The sequence below is a fragment of the Dysidea avara genome, chromosome 7 (genome assembly GCF_963678975.1).
Source record: "Dysidea avara chromosome 7, odDysAvar1.4, whole genome shotgun sequence".
In the NCBI taxonomy this organism is placed as follows: Eukaryota; Metazoa; Porifera; class Demospongiae; order Dictyoceratida; family Dysideidae; genus Dysidea; species Dysidea avara.
In genome coordinates this window covers 19,529,106-19,543,913 of record NC_089278.1, presented here as the reverse complement: position 1 = coordinate 19,543,913, position 14,808 = coordinate 19,529,106, and the positions used below count along the sequence as shown (strand labels likewise).

Here is a 14,808-nt window from a genome sequence, read left to right as displayed (position 1 = left end):
CTTCATGGAATGAGTTGAAAATTGCTATGTAGATGGAGTAACCATCGTAGGAGTGCCTTTTGGTAGTTTGAAAGGAATCGAGATAAAGACCACGGAGATATGACACAAAACCCAACCTGTGTCACAATTACGCGATCGATTTTTAGGAATAAAACAGTATTAGTTTTCACACCTCTAGGCAAACCGCTTAGAGCAATGAGCTGAAAATCAGTGTATAGCTGGAATAATCTTCATTGAAAGTCCTTGCAGTAGTATAGAAGAATTGGAGTACAAACCACTGAGTTATGATTCAAAAGCCAACTCCGTGTAGCAAATGCGAGATCGAGATACTCTAATAGAACAGTCACCCTAATAGAGCATTCAGCTAATTTATTTACTCCATTATAGAATTCTATTACATTACAAGTTATTCTGTAGGGAGTTCAGCTGCAAACAGTTAATCTTATAAACAGTTCAGCAAGAAGCAAGTCACGCTGTGGAGAGTTAAGCTACAAATATATCACTGTAGAGATTCAGAACATTACAAGTCACACTGAAGAGAGTTCAGCTATAAACAAGTCATGTACCATGTAGAGAATTCAGCTACACTTAAGCCACTCTCTAGAGAATTCAGCTACACACAAATCACTGTGGAGAGAGTTCAGCTACAAACAAATTACCCTGTAGAGAGATCAGCTATAAACAAAACACTTTGCAGAGAGTTCAACAACAAACAAACCAACTTGTAGAGAGATCAGTTACACACAAATCAACCTGTAGAGAGATAAGCTAGAAACAAATAACTCTGTAGAGAGTTCAGCTACAAAAAATCACCCTGTAGAGACATCAGCTAGAAACTAGACACAATGTATGGAGTTCAGCTACAGGCAATCACCCTGTAGAGAGTTCAGCTATAACAAATCAACCTGCAGAGAGATCAGCTATAAACAAATCACCTTATAGAGAGTTTAGCTACAAACAAATTACCCTGTAGAGAGATCGGCTACAAACAAATCAACCTGCAGAAAGATCAGCTACACACAAATCAACTTGTAGAGAGATCAGCTACAAACAAATCACCCTGTAGAGAGATCAGCTAGAAACTACTCACAATGTAAGGAGTTCAGCTACAAGCAAATCACTCTGTAGAGAGTTCAGCTACAAACAAATCAACCTGTAGAGCGATCAGCTAGAAACAAATCACCCTGAAGAGAGGTCAGCTACAAAAAATCACCCTGTAGAGAGATCAGCTAGAAAAAAACCCTGAAGAGAGGTCAGCTACAAAAAATCACATTGTAGAGAGATCAACTACAAACAAAACACTTTGCAGAGAGTTCAGCTACAAACAAATCAACTTTTAGAGCAATCAGAAATAAACAAATCAACTTGTAGAGAGATCAGCTAGAAGCAATTCAACCTGCAGAGAGATCAGCTACAAACAAATCAGCTTGTAGAGAGATCAGTTACACACAAATCAACCTGTAGAGAGATAAGCTAGAAACAAATCAGCCTGTAGAGAGTTCGGCTACAAGCAAATCACCCTGTAGAGACATCAGCTAGAAACTAGACACAATGCAAGGGATTCAGCTACAAGCAATCACCCTGTAGAGAGTTCAGCTAAAACAAGTCAACCTGCAGAGAGATCAGCTACAAACAAATCACCTTATAGAGAGTTCAGCTACAAACAAATTACCCTGTAGAGAGATCGGCTACAAATAAATCAACCTGCAGAAAGATCAGCTACACACAAATCAACTTGTAGAGAGATCAGCTACAAACAAATTATCCTGTAGAGAGATCGGCTACAAATAAATCAACCTGCAGAAAGATCGGCTACACACAAATCAACTTGTAGAGAGATCAGCTACAAACAAATCATCCTGTAGAGAGATCAGCTAGAAACTAGACACAATGTAAGGAGTTCAGCTACAAGCAAATCGCCCTGTAGAGAGTTCAGCTACAAACAAATCAACCTGTATAGACATCAGCTAGAAACTAGACACAATGTAAGGAGTTCAGCTACAAACAAATCACCTTATAGAGAGTTCAGCTACAAGTAAATCGCCCTGTAGAGAGTTCAGCTACAAACAAATCAACCTGTAGAGACATCAGCTAGAAACTAGACACAATGTAAGGAGTTCAACTACAAGCAAATCACCCTGTAGAGCGATCAGCTAGAAACAAATCACCCTGAAGAGAGGTCAGCTATAAACAAAGTACCCTGTAAAAAGATCAGCTACAAACAAATCACCCTGAAGAGACATCAGCTACAAACAAATCAACTTGTAGAGAGATAAGTTAGAAACAAATCAGCCTGTAGAGAGTTCAACTAAAAAACCACCCTGTAGAGACATCAGCTAGAAACTAGACACAATGTAAGGAGTTCAGCTACAAGCAAATCACCCTGTAGAGAGTTCAGCTAAAACAAATCAACCTGCAGAGAGATCAGCTACAAACAAATCACCTTATAGAGAGTTCAGCTACAAACAAATTACCCTGTAGAGAGATCGGCTACAAACAAATCAACCTGCAGAAAGATCAGCTACACACAAATCAACTTGTAGAGACATCAGCTACAAACAAATCACCCTGTAGAGAGATCAGCTAGAAACTAGACACAATGCAAGGAGTTCAGCTACAAGCAAATCACCCGTTAGTGAGTTCAGCTACAAACAAATCAACCTGTAGTGAGATCACCTACAAAAACACACCTTGTACAGAGTTCAGTTACAAACAAATTACCCTGTAAAGAGATCAGGTAGAAGAATTCACCTTGTAGATAGTTCAGCAACAAAGAAACCACCATGTAGAGAGTTCAGCTGCAAACAAATCACCCTGTAGAAAATTCAGTTACAAACAAATCACCCAGTAGAAAGATCAGCTAGAAGAGGTCACCTTGTAGAGAGTTCAGCTACTAAGAAACCACCACATAAATAGTTCAGCTGCAAATAAATCACCTGTAGAGAGTTCAGCTACAAACAAATCCCCCTGTAGAGGGATCAGCTAGAAGAAATCACCTTGTAGAGAGTTCAGCTACAAAGAAACCATTATGTAGAGAGTTCAGCTACAAACAACTCACCCTGTAGAAAGATCAGCTAGAAGAAGTAACCTTGTAGAGTGTTCATGATCAGTTACAAAGAAACCATCATGTAGAGAGTTCAGCTGCAAACAAATCACTCTGTAGAGAGTTCAGCTACAAAGAAACCGCCATGTAGAGAGTTCAGCCTCAAACAAACCACCCTGTAGAAAATTCAATTACAACAAATCACCCTGTAGAGAAGAAGTTACCTTGTAGAGAGTTCAGCTACAAAGAAACCATTTTGTAGAGAGTTCAGCTACAAAGAAACCAGAGTTTAGCTGCAAACAAATCACTTGTAGAGAGTTCAGCTAGAAACAAATCACCCAGTAGAGAGATCAGCTGGAAGAAGTCACCCTGTAGAGAGTTCAGCTAGACGAAGTCACCTTATAGAGAGTTCAGCCACAAAGAAACCATCATGTAGAGAGTTCAGGTACAAAGAAACCACCATGTAGAGAGTTTAGCTGCAAACAAGTCACCTTGTAGAGAGTTCAGCTACAAAAATACACCATCCTGTATATAGTTCAGCTACATTTCAAGTCACCCAGTAGAGAGATCAGCTGCAAAAAAATATCCTATGGGGAATAATAGGCATGTAATAAATATAATGTATATAATTTGTATAATTACTAATAAAATCAAAAATAATTGAAGTATTAAAAATCTTCTTTAAGTTCTTTTCTTCTTCCTGTGGTAAAGAAAAAAACACATGGGTTAAAAAAAGCCCCAAAGCCAGGCATAGGCTGGCTTTGCAGTGTACAAATACAAAAAGAAGTGATATCTAATCAAAAACAGCCAAGCTGTAAAAAAGGTGTGGCCCCCAGAAAAGCCATGGTGAAAAAAGATGTGAAATCCAAGGTGGCGGCCAAGAAATGGCTGTGATGGTAGGTTAATGGTTAAATTTTAATAACGACAATTCAGGTGAATTTTGTGCCGCTTGGTCTTGGCACCAAATTCACCTGAAATGTTGTTATTAAAATTTAACCATTAACCTACCATCACAGCCATTTCTTGGCCGCCACCTTGGATTTCACATCTTTTTTCACCATGGCCTTTCTGGGGGCCACACCTTTTTTTACAGCTTGGCTGTTTTTGATTAGATAAGCTTTCCAGCCACAAACACTAGAATCGTGTGTATTTGTATGGCTTCTCGTAGCAGAGCGCTTGCTGTAGAGTGAACAATAAGCTACTGCCACTGAACAGCCACATGGATACTGAACGTAGAAAACCTATATTATAATCCGTTTATGTAGAAACTATTGCTGTATAAATATTGGTAGTGATATCGGTCCTACTGCTATTGTGTACCGATGCCGATATTGGTAAAAAAATGTCATATCGGTGGCCAATATTTTGGCCGATCCAATTATTGTTACAGCTATACTTATCGCCTATTTAAAAGTATTGAGAAATGCCAGTTTTAAGCTTTAGTGTGTTGTAGCTCCCCAGTGGTTGAAGCTATGTGTACCAAATTTTCACATGTTTTACACCAATTCCTTACCTTCCACAGCATCCACTGTGCACGTAGCCAACAACTACATTTTAGATAATTTTTAAACCAAGGTTGACTGTATCAGGCGAGCTGCAAAATGGATGGGAGGCATGGGGCCTGGAAGGCAGGAAAAGTGGTGTTCAAAAATTGAAAGGAAGGTGTAGGGATGAATTAGGCCAAGTTTTGGGCCATTGATGTCTCAAAATTGGCTAAAATGAAAGGAAATTCACAGCAGAAGTGCTTATTCAACACCACAGAGCTGTACAGCCACATACAGTCATCCCCAGGTTGACCAGAGCTCCATTAAGGCCCCACACCACACGTACGGTTCTCCACTGGGCTTGGGAAAAGCAGCCAGCAAAACCAGACCACTCAAGTCTAGCTAATTTTGATTGTGGAATTAGATAGTTTATTCATGTAGCTTTGTGTCCTGGGTGAAAAATTGTATCTGCTGACATGGGCAATCAGACCGGTTTTGTCAGACTGGATCATATATGGAGGTCTGGCCAAAACTATCACCCTAAGACAACTCTCACAATACCTTTATAGCACCTTTGCAGGTATAACCAAGCCCAAAATGTGACCCAAAACACTTCCAATAAGTTTCTACAATTTTTAAACAAAATTTTATTTAGTGAAATTTTCTGCTGACTAACTGATTTATTTACTTACTTGCTTATTTATTTAACTTACATACTAATGCTTTCAGGCAAGTGTGACTTGATAACAGCTATAGCTACGGGCTTGATTTTTTCACTGTTAGATGTTGCTTCAGCCCAACAGATGCTGTTTGCCTTTCTATCTTTTGGGAGCATCTTATTATACTTTCCATCAAGACACATGGTAGTGTGTCATGCAGCCAAGAAAGCCAGCATGCCACACTGAGTATATTTACAGGAAGAAACAAAACACTATTTTCACACATGTAGCACTGTGCTCCCTTTTCAAATTTTAGTCTTTTTTTGTACTGCAAACGCCCTCCACCTTCAACATCACACATACTAAATTTGAGCAAGATTGTTGAACGCAATCATGAAATGCAAGCCCTCAAAATTCAGCTTAATTTCTTCATTTTTTCCCTTTGTGGGCTTACCTTTTCGCACACTTTACAAAAACGATTATAAAATGCAAATGCATAAATCAATTTTCTTGACCACTTTAAGAATGTATTGTAGCAAAATCACATACCAAGTTTGGTGCAAATCTGATAAACAGCCATAGAGCTACGTATGGACAATTATTTTGCATTAAAAGGCCAACTTGTTGTCATACCTACAGGATAAACTACTTATGGAATTGGTATGCATGTAGTAGGTTAACCATCATACCTCAAACCTTATGTGGTTTAAAGAAATCACATTGAAAGCTATATAGTTACAAGGCAAAAACCAAACAACTGTAAATTGCAGGGTCGAAATATTCTAATAGAACAGTCACCACCAGGTAAAAAATAGTGCATGAAAGATTTCAAAAAAACTTACCAGCATTCGAACCAGGGACCTCCATACTGAACACCCAGATCCTTAACCACTGAGCTGCTTCTACTTTATAAATGAAAGTTCTGGCTTTAATGTACTTGATAGAAAAGTTCTTAATTTCATCAATCTACCAAAGGAAAAGCTATGTGGGTTCTATTAAATATCCTCAAAAATGTGTGCTCTATTAAAATATTACAAAAGTAATCAATTAAATGTAATACAGTACTTCTCTAGTATTCCATTGAATCAAAACCAATATTACAGCCATTTTGGTACTGATCGGCAAGGTAGCTAGTACACTACGATCAAGACCTACTCATGCCAATTGTCATCATCATAATAGCTAAGTGCTGTGGTAGCAAAACGTGTGAAAACAGACTGGAAATCATTATTCTGCCATAAAAAGTGCGGGATTAAATTGAGCGACTGCAACTTATCACATTTTATATGAAAAATCAAGTTACTCTAATAGAACAGCCACTGCAAAATAAAAATCCTAATAGACAAATAGTACAACCATGCATACCTAACTTGGAGAAATTTACTTCGTTATAAAACACTATTGCAAATAAATACAGGCACTATAATACAATTTATTATAGCCATAGCCATGAACAAGCAAGCATGAAATTATAGTCAGAACAATTATCAGTATTGACATATTAACCATAGATCCTTTGTCTTTGGTATTGAATTGGTAGGTATTTTTCTGTATCACTAGAGCACTAGTTCATCTTATATCATTGTCCTTGTATCTGTAGATAAGAAGAACAATGATTTGTATAAAAACAAACTTCAAAGCCAGTTTATGGTTGGCTTTGGGGTATATATTTAAAATACAAAAAGGTGAAATCCATGTAAAACAGCGAAGCTGTATAAAAGGTCCGACCTTCAAATTCCTGGGTGGAAAAGGTTGTAAATCAAAGTTGATGATGTGAACAATAATAAATGTTAATATGCACAAAGCCATTATTAAAATTTACTATCATTAACATTATTGCAGCCATTTCATTGCCGCCACCTTTGATTTCACAACTTTTTCACCCAGGACTTTGAAGGCTGCACCCTTTTATACAGCTTGGCTGTTTTTGCATGGATAACGTAACATCAAAAGTCACATATGCTTGAGTTCACCAAAATTCCTCTGTCAATTATTAGTAAACTTCTATGTAATTCCCAGCATCATGTGATAACATTTTAAGATTTGAGCGGTTGAGAATCAAACATGTGCTACAATTTGGTGAAATTACTCAGTGGGCAACAGTACTGGATGTTTTATTAGACATCTAATGGTAGACTGATGAAAGACAGATAAATACCAATTCTTGCTGTAGGCCAGTCATGGGTAGAGATGGGAGAAATTAGTTTTGGTGCCCATCTAACTGGAGGTGAGACTAAGGACTAAGGAGAATCACTGTTTTTTTAATCATTTTCAGTGTTGATTATGAAGTATGCCTAAAGCAATCAAGTAGAGAAGACAGAAAGTGGAGAAGTGTGAGGTTGGGGCTGGAGGATAAGTCAGTCCATCATTGTTTAGTTTTAGCTTCTATATTATTGATGCAGTCACAGTTATTTCTAACAAACTGTACAATCAGCAGTGTATATATAGTAGCTAGCTAGGTATGTGCATATATGTGACCCAGTCTGAGAAAAGGGGTCTTGTCACCTATTTAAAGTATTGGTTTTAAGTATTTAGTGTGTTGTAGTTCGCCAATGGTTGAAGGTATGTGTTCCCTACACCTCACTTTTCATTTTTTAAAGCAGCCTCTTGCCCTCCTTCTGGGTCCCTGCCTCCCTCCCCTTTTGGAGCTCACCTGATATAGTCAACCTCAGTTCAAAAACTATCTAAATTGGCAGCAAACTCAGCTGTTGGCTACTTGCACAGTGGATGCTCTAGAAGATAAGGAATTGGTGTAAAACATGTGAAATTTGGTTGAATTAGGCCAAGCTATGGGCCATTAAGGTCTCAAAACTGAAAGGAAATTTACACCACAGGCCTTTATTCAACACCACGGAGCTGTACAGCCACATACAGCCATCCCCAGGCTGACCAGTGCTCCAATAAGGCCCCACATCACACGTACGGATTGGCACTGGGCAGCCAGCAAAGGCAGACCACTCAAGTCTAGCTGATTTTGATTGTGAAATTAGATAGTTTATTCATGTAGGCTTGTTCTTGGCAAAAAAATTGAATCTGCTGACATGGGTGATAAGACCAGTTTTCCCAGTTTGGGTCACATACCGTATAGCTGGTAATTTTCGAAAGGTTTTATTTTCGGATGTTTCAAAGAGGCCCTTCTCTTCAAAAATAAATTACTACATCTGGTTGCTCTTTGAAAATAAATTCCCACAAGTGAAAGCAACAATCCAACTTTCAGTGATTCGCTTGTGTATTCCTTGAGTTTTAGCTCAGTATACTGATAATACGAGTGATAATAATGGGTAAACCGCATCATTACTGTGCCAACAACAAGAAAACAGGTGATCCAGATTCCATCTGCTCTAGAATCTAGCTACTGATGGTAAACAACTAGCTAGCTACGATCGAGCATAATCAAGCCAGTGAATTTACTCCAATCTAGACTCCCCCAGTCTTCTCTCCAGTGCACAGGAATGGGGATTACTCCATCAGTATGTCAGTTTTTAGCAAACATTCACATATCTTCATAATTTGTGACACGAATATCTGTTTATTTGAAATCCACCCAAACTTCGAAATATGCACTATTTGAAATTAAAATCCTTCAAAATTCAGATTTTGCTTCTTGTGCAAAAATGTCTGGTTTGAAAATAACCCATTATGCAGTATGTGGTTTTTCAAAAGCAGATGTGTGACAAAGAGCCTGAAGAGATGGGCTTGTGTTTCTTGTTAAATAGTTTGCATGGGGATAGTTAGACCTTGTGCCCGGGAAATCCTGATAAGTGGTTGTTGGGGCAGGTTCAGATGCAAAATTGATGCTATGGCATGGCTGGTATTTACAATATTTACACACTACACTTGATGTTTACACTGTTGAAACATGGTTTCAAATTGAAGGGGGTCTTGCTGAAAGAAATGACCTGGTTTTTATTTGAATTCATTCCAAAGCTATATATATATACACTGTATATATACAATAATTTGTATTAGCCATGAAATTCTATAAAGTTTACTGCCATTGGTAATTTACACTCCAAGGGCAAATAAATTCAGCAAATTTTATGAGTAATAAAAGTAATCCATACAAAAACAGCCGAGCTGTAAAAAAAGGATGCGGCCCCAAAAAAGCCAAAGTGAAAAAAGATATGAAATCAAAGGTAGCAGCCAAGAAATGACTATGATGATAGGTTAATGGCAAAAATTTTAATAGCGACAATTCAGGTGAATTTGTGTTGCCTTCTCCAAATTTCATAAGGATTTGGTGCCAAATTCACCTGAATTTTTGTTGTTAAAATTTTTGCTGTTAACCTACCATCACAGTCATTTCTTGGCCGCCACCTTTGATTTCACATCTTTTTCACCCTGGCTTCTTTAGGAACCGCACCCTTTTTCACAGCTTTGCTGTTTTTGTATAGATATCACTTCTTTTTGTATTTGAATACTCCAAAGCTTTGGAGTTTCTTTTATTTGTCTTTTTCTTTACTGCAGAAAGGAGGAAGACATCAAAAGCTGAACTGATTTTCTGGATACTTTTTATAATGATGCTTTTTTTTTTACAAAAATTAATACTGTATGAAAATTATCACATGTCCAGCTTGTAGCAGAAATCTCTACAGGGTAACTTGTTTGTAGTTGAACTCTAATGTAGCTGGACTCTCTTCAGAATGACTTGTAGTTGAGCTATCTACAAGGCTACTTGTTTGTAGCTGAATGCTCCACAGGGTGTTTCTCTGTAGCTGAACTCTCTACAGGGTGACTTGTTTTCAGCTGAACTCTCTACACAATGACTTGTTTGTAACTGTATGAAAACTCTGCTAGTACTGGGTGCCTTTTTGTAGCTGAACTCTCTACATGGTGACTTGTTTATTACTGAACTATCTACAGGGTGATTTATTTGTAGCTGAACTCTCTACTGGAGGACCTTTTTGTAGCTCTACAGGTGACTTGTTTGTGACTGAACTCTCCACAGGTTATTCATAGCTGATCTCTCCAGAGGGTGATTTGTTTTGTAGCAGGGCTCGCTACAGGATGACCGTTTGTACAAACAAATCACCCTATGGAAAGTTCAGCTACAAACTAATCGCCCTGTAAAGAGTCCAGCTAGCTGAACTCTCTACAGGGTAAATACAGTGACTTATTATGTAGCTGAATGTTCTATTAAAGTGACTGCACTATTAGAGTATCTTGATTGCAGGGGAAGAAAAATACAAAGAAGATAAGACAAAGTTTGAAGGCACATATCTCAGTGATGAGTATGTAGATTCACCTCAAATTTTGAATGGGAGGTGCCCTACCCTGAGGGAGTTTCCGCAGCAATAATATTTAATTTCTGTCCAGCATTATCAAGCTACGGATGCATGAAAACAGCATTTTCTTGGTTCCTGTAAATACACATTTGTCTATCATGCACCTGCACTAGCTGCACTTGGCCGCACGCCACACTATTGTGTGTCTTGATTGTAACTTTGCAGTGGAACAAGCTATTCACTTCAAACAAAATTCATATTGATTCTTAGAATGACACCTTTAATTTGAAGCATGGTTTAACCATGTAAAATAACGCATCTGGGAGATGAAGACAAAAATGATGAATTTTCAATGTAAAAAACAACTGTAAAGGTTTCCAAAGGGAAAATCTACAGTGGCACTATATCAAAAAATAAATGTCATTAGGAGTAATATTTTAATATGTGAAAAGTTTCATAATTGTATTAAGTGCACAAAATTCCCAAAAGTTAGCTCTACAAACTAAAAGTTATTTAGTCAAAAGAAATGATTTTCTTTCAAAAGTATCATTGCAATTTAGTAGATGAGCAAACTAGCCATATAAATTTGCCTAAATATTTGTAATTTTTAGATGATATCTTTGCTTTTTTTTACCATACAGTAATTGTAACCTGTTCACTGTAACTTGTTGTAACCAACCATAACCACTGTAACCTACTATAATCCACTGTAGTATACCATATTCCACCATAACCTGTTGTAATTACACTATTGTAACTTGTCCTACATAACCATTTTAATCTAGACATATCAGACTTGTTTGTTAATGCAATTTTATCAACCACTAGGGGTCACAATTTACAAATTGTAAGTTATTATTCAAACCTCAAGTAAGAGTAAGATTTGCTTTTTTACTGTCAATCCAGTAAGGTGTAAATTGTTACCTTTTACAAAAATGAAGTGTTTATTGCAAGCAACAATCACTTGGAAAACAATTACATCAATCTTGCACAACACACATTAAAATACCAGTCTACTGTTGTATAGTGTGTTTGTCCTAGCCATACATGAAGTCATATACATCAAAGAACCCGCAAGTATTTCACTTACAGCAGTCCTTGGCTTTGTCTCAGACTTATGTCATATTCTAGTCCTTCTGTGATATCATGGAGGGGAGGTTACCAACTTTCTCACCAAAATAATTTGTTTACTAGAAACTGGCCTCACAATATCTTCATGGTGCCTTGGCAGTACCTGTGGTACCTGAAATGCATCCAACAGGTTGCTACGAATTGTTTTTATCTAGTGAAATTTTTTACTGACTGACTGACTGACTGACTGACTGACTGACTGACTGACTGACTGACTGACTGACTGACTGACTGACTGACTGACTGACTGACTGACTGACAGACTGATATTACTCAAGAATGGCAGCTAGGGGGTTGATTTTTTTGGTTGCTAGATGTTTTTTTTGTGTTTTGGCATACTGCAATATCTACAATGTACACATCATGAGCTTACCTTTTCCCTTCTTTGTGTACCATTTCTTTTCACTGCCAGCACATGGTGTCAATTTGCAGTAACGCATCATGATTTTACACGCTGACTATCATGTTTATATTGGAAATGGTCCATATTTCATAGTGACTGGAAAGATTGCAGAGATGATTTTTATGCTGGTATTCTTTGTAATACTGTGTAATAGACTGAATGTAGCTAAGAACAGAACATAATAACTGCTTCACTTTTCAGAGTGTGACTGAATTTTGGAAACATGTTCCAAATTACACCTTGGAAAGTTTCAAAATAAATCGTTATAAAGAATTCAAGTCAGCATAACTTGCCAAGGATTGCAAGCACACATATGAAATTTACACAAGAAAAGCATCAATGTATTACCTTTCAGACCATTTCCATTACTTGTAGCTGCTTGTAGTGTTTCCTGCCAAATAAGGTAGAAAATCTGAGTAGTTGGTCAAGTGAAGTAGTATTACGAGTGCTCACAAAAGGGAGGAGGGTGGGGGGTGGTGGGGTGGATAAGAGGATAGAATTCAAAATGGAGGCAGACAGCGGTTGAAGTCCAGACATGAGATTACAGGGCTGTACTGGCTTCTTAGTAGCTGATATGCAGCAAAAACGACAGAAAAATGTCTGGCCATCGTTATCAGGCCATCCACCAGTAAACCACTGATTATTGGTAGGCCCTTCACAAAGCCAGAAACCGCCATTCGAGCTCTTCACACTACCCAGAAAAGGCATCTTTCAAACCAGTTTGAGTACTACTGAGTGCCAAAAGTAGTAGTATGATAGTGTAGCTATCCACACTGGTGGTTGATTTTGCATGATGTGCGATTTGGAGCGGTTTTGTAAAATCTGGTCACAATTGATAGTTGTGGTGCACATTTAGATGCTAAATTAATTTTATGGCACCATTCTTTCTTAGATGCAGTATAATGTGTGTGGGTTCACCGATCAAAATTATTTTACAAAGCAAGTACAAGGATCTATATACAATAATCAAATTCTTAATTTATTGTACTTGTAACTACAACATACTGGAAAGTTATTGTATATTTATAAAAGTTTCTGTTTTTGAAAAAGCACACTAACAAACTGCATTAAATTTTGTTTTGTTTGTTTCCTTTCATGGTTTGTAGCTATAACTGTGAGCTTCAACCAGTCAACATACAGTGTTAATGAAGCTGATGGACCAGCACAACCTGTACTTGTTCTCAGTAACCCATCATCAACTGATATTACCTTAAGGGTTAAAAGTAAAGACATTAATGCAACTGGTGAGTAGACCAACATCACCTTTAACAACATGTTAACAGTAAGAATATTACAGAAAATGTTGATTATGGTTCTGGACCATACACTGTCACATTTCGTGCTGGAGTGACCAGTGTTTCATTTGATGTTCCAATAATTAATGATAACATATCAGAATATCGTGAAGACTTCCATCTGAGTATTTTATTATCCAGGAGATTACAACGTAAAGGTGTTTCTGCTGACAAGCCATCAAAGATTAAAGTAGTCATCTTGGATTAATAATTTCTCTTAATCACCACTTGTTTGTTAAGAGTGGATTTTTTCAACTTTACAGTTCAACTATGTTATGTAATAGCTACCATTTTACATTGGTTAGTACGTAAGTAGGTAGCAGTATATTGTGAGTTACAACTATGCATATAAGCATGCAAAGTATGCAAATGTTAGAAAATAGTCTCACTTGTGTAATAATGCCGACTGTGCCATTATTTTCCTGCAAGTATCAATCATTGTACTCAAAATTAGGATATGATACATTTTTGTAAATACGCACATAGTAGAGAATGTACTACATAACACAGGTTCTGAACTATGACAACTACAGGGTTCTTGGCACCAATCAAACAGTACAGTGCAATGACATTATTAATGTATTGTGGGTCTGCAATGAAAAGATTAACTTTTAAACTCATGTCCATATTGTGCATGTACAGCAGCAGAAGCAGCTGAGTACATCCAAATTATAAATTTTTCCTCCTTTAATTGTTTTTTCTGCTATATGTAAATAACTACCTGTGCATTTCATTGTAGCTATCACCAGTTATTAATGACATCAGTGATCATATCACTCAAAGAATATGTGACTGTCTCTGGGAAAACCAGTCTTATCGTCCATTTAAAAGTATCGAGAAACGTCGGTTTTAAATATTCAGAGTGTTGTACTGGCCAATGGTGGTAGCTCTGCGTACCAAATTTCACACGTTTTACAACAATTTCTTACCTTCCTGATCATCCACTGAAGAAGTAGTCAACAGCTAAGTTTCCCGCCATTTTAGATAGTTTTTAAACCAAGGTTGTTTGTATCAGGCGAGCTCCAGAACAGTGGGAGGTGGGGGCCCTGGAAGGTGGGCAAGATGGTGGTCAAAAATTGAAAAGAAATGTGTTGGGATGAATTAGGCCAAGGTATGGGCCATTCAGGGCTCAGAACTTGCTAAAATGAAAGGAAATTTACAGCACAGGTCATTGTCCAGCACCACAGAGTTGTACAACCACACACAGCCATCTCCTGGTTGGCCAGGGCTCCATCAAGACCCAGACCACTCGTACGGCTCGCCACTGTGCTTTAAAAAATCAGACCACTTTACTCTGGTCGACTGTGGCAGTGAAACTTGATAGTGCATTCATTAAGCTTTGTGTTTGCATGAAAAAATCATACTTCCTGTCTTGGGTGATAAGAATGGTTTTCTTAGATCCAGTCACATATATAGAATCAATCATAATTTGTGATCAAATTTGACAATACCAGGCTTCCAGACTTGGTCAAATACAGTGTTTACAGGGGCATATGACCGCATATCCAAGGTAGTTTCCAGATTTGGTAGTGAGTTATTGATGCAGAGGTCTGGGGGTACAGCCCCCA

At 37.7% G+C, this 14,808-nt stretch overlaps 1 protein-coding gene across 1 annotated transcript in view; it reads left to right on the top strand.

The window, feature by feature from the left end:
- LOC136262033 (adhesion G-protein coupled receptor V1-like) overlaps positions 1-13,718 on the top strand; it is a 180,945-nt gene extending 167,227 nt beyond the window's left edge. Inside the window, exons 22-23 of the mRNA XM_066056162.1 lie at positions 13,052-13,189; positions 13,243-13,718. Coding sequence (XP_065912234.1) covers positions 13,052-13,189; positions 13,243-13,448 — 344 coding nt within the window. The 3' untranslated portion in view covers positions 13,449-13,718. The remainder of the gene's footprint in view (positions 1-13,051; positions 13,190-13,242) is intronic.
- The last annotated feature ends 1,090 nt before the right edge of the window (positions 13,719-14,808 follow it).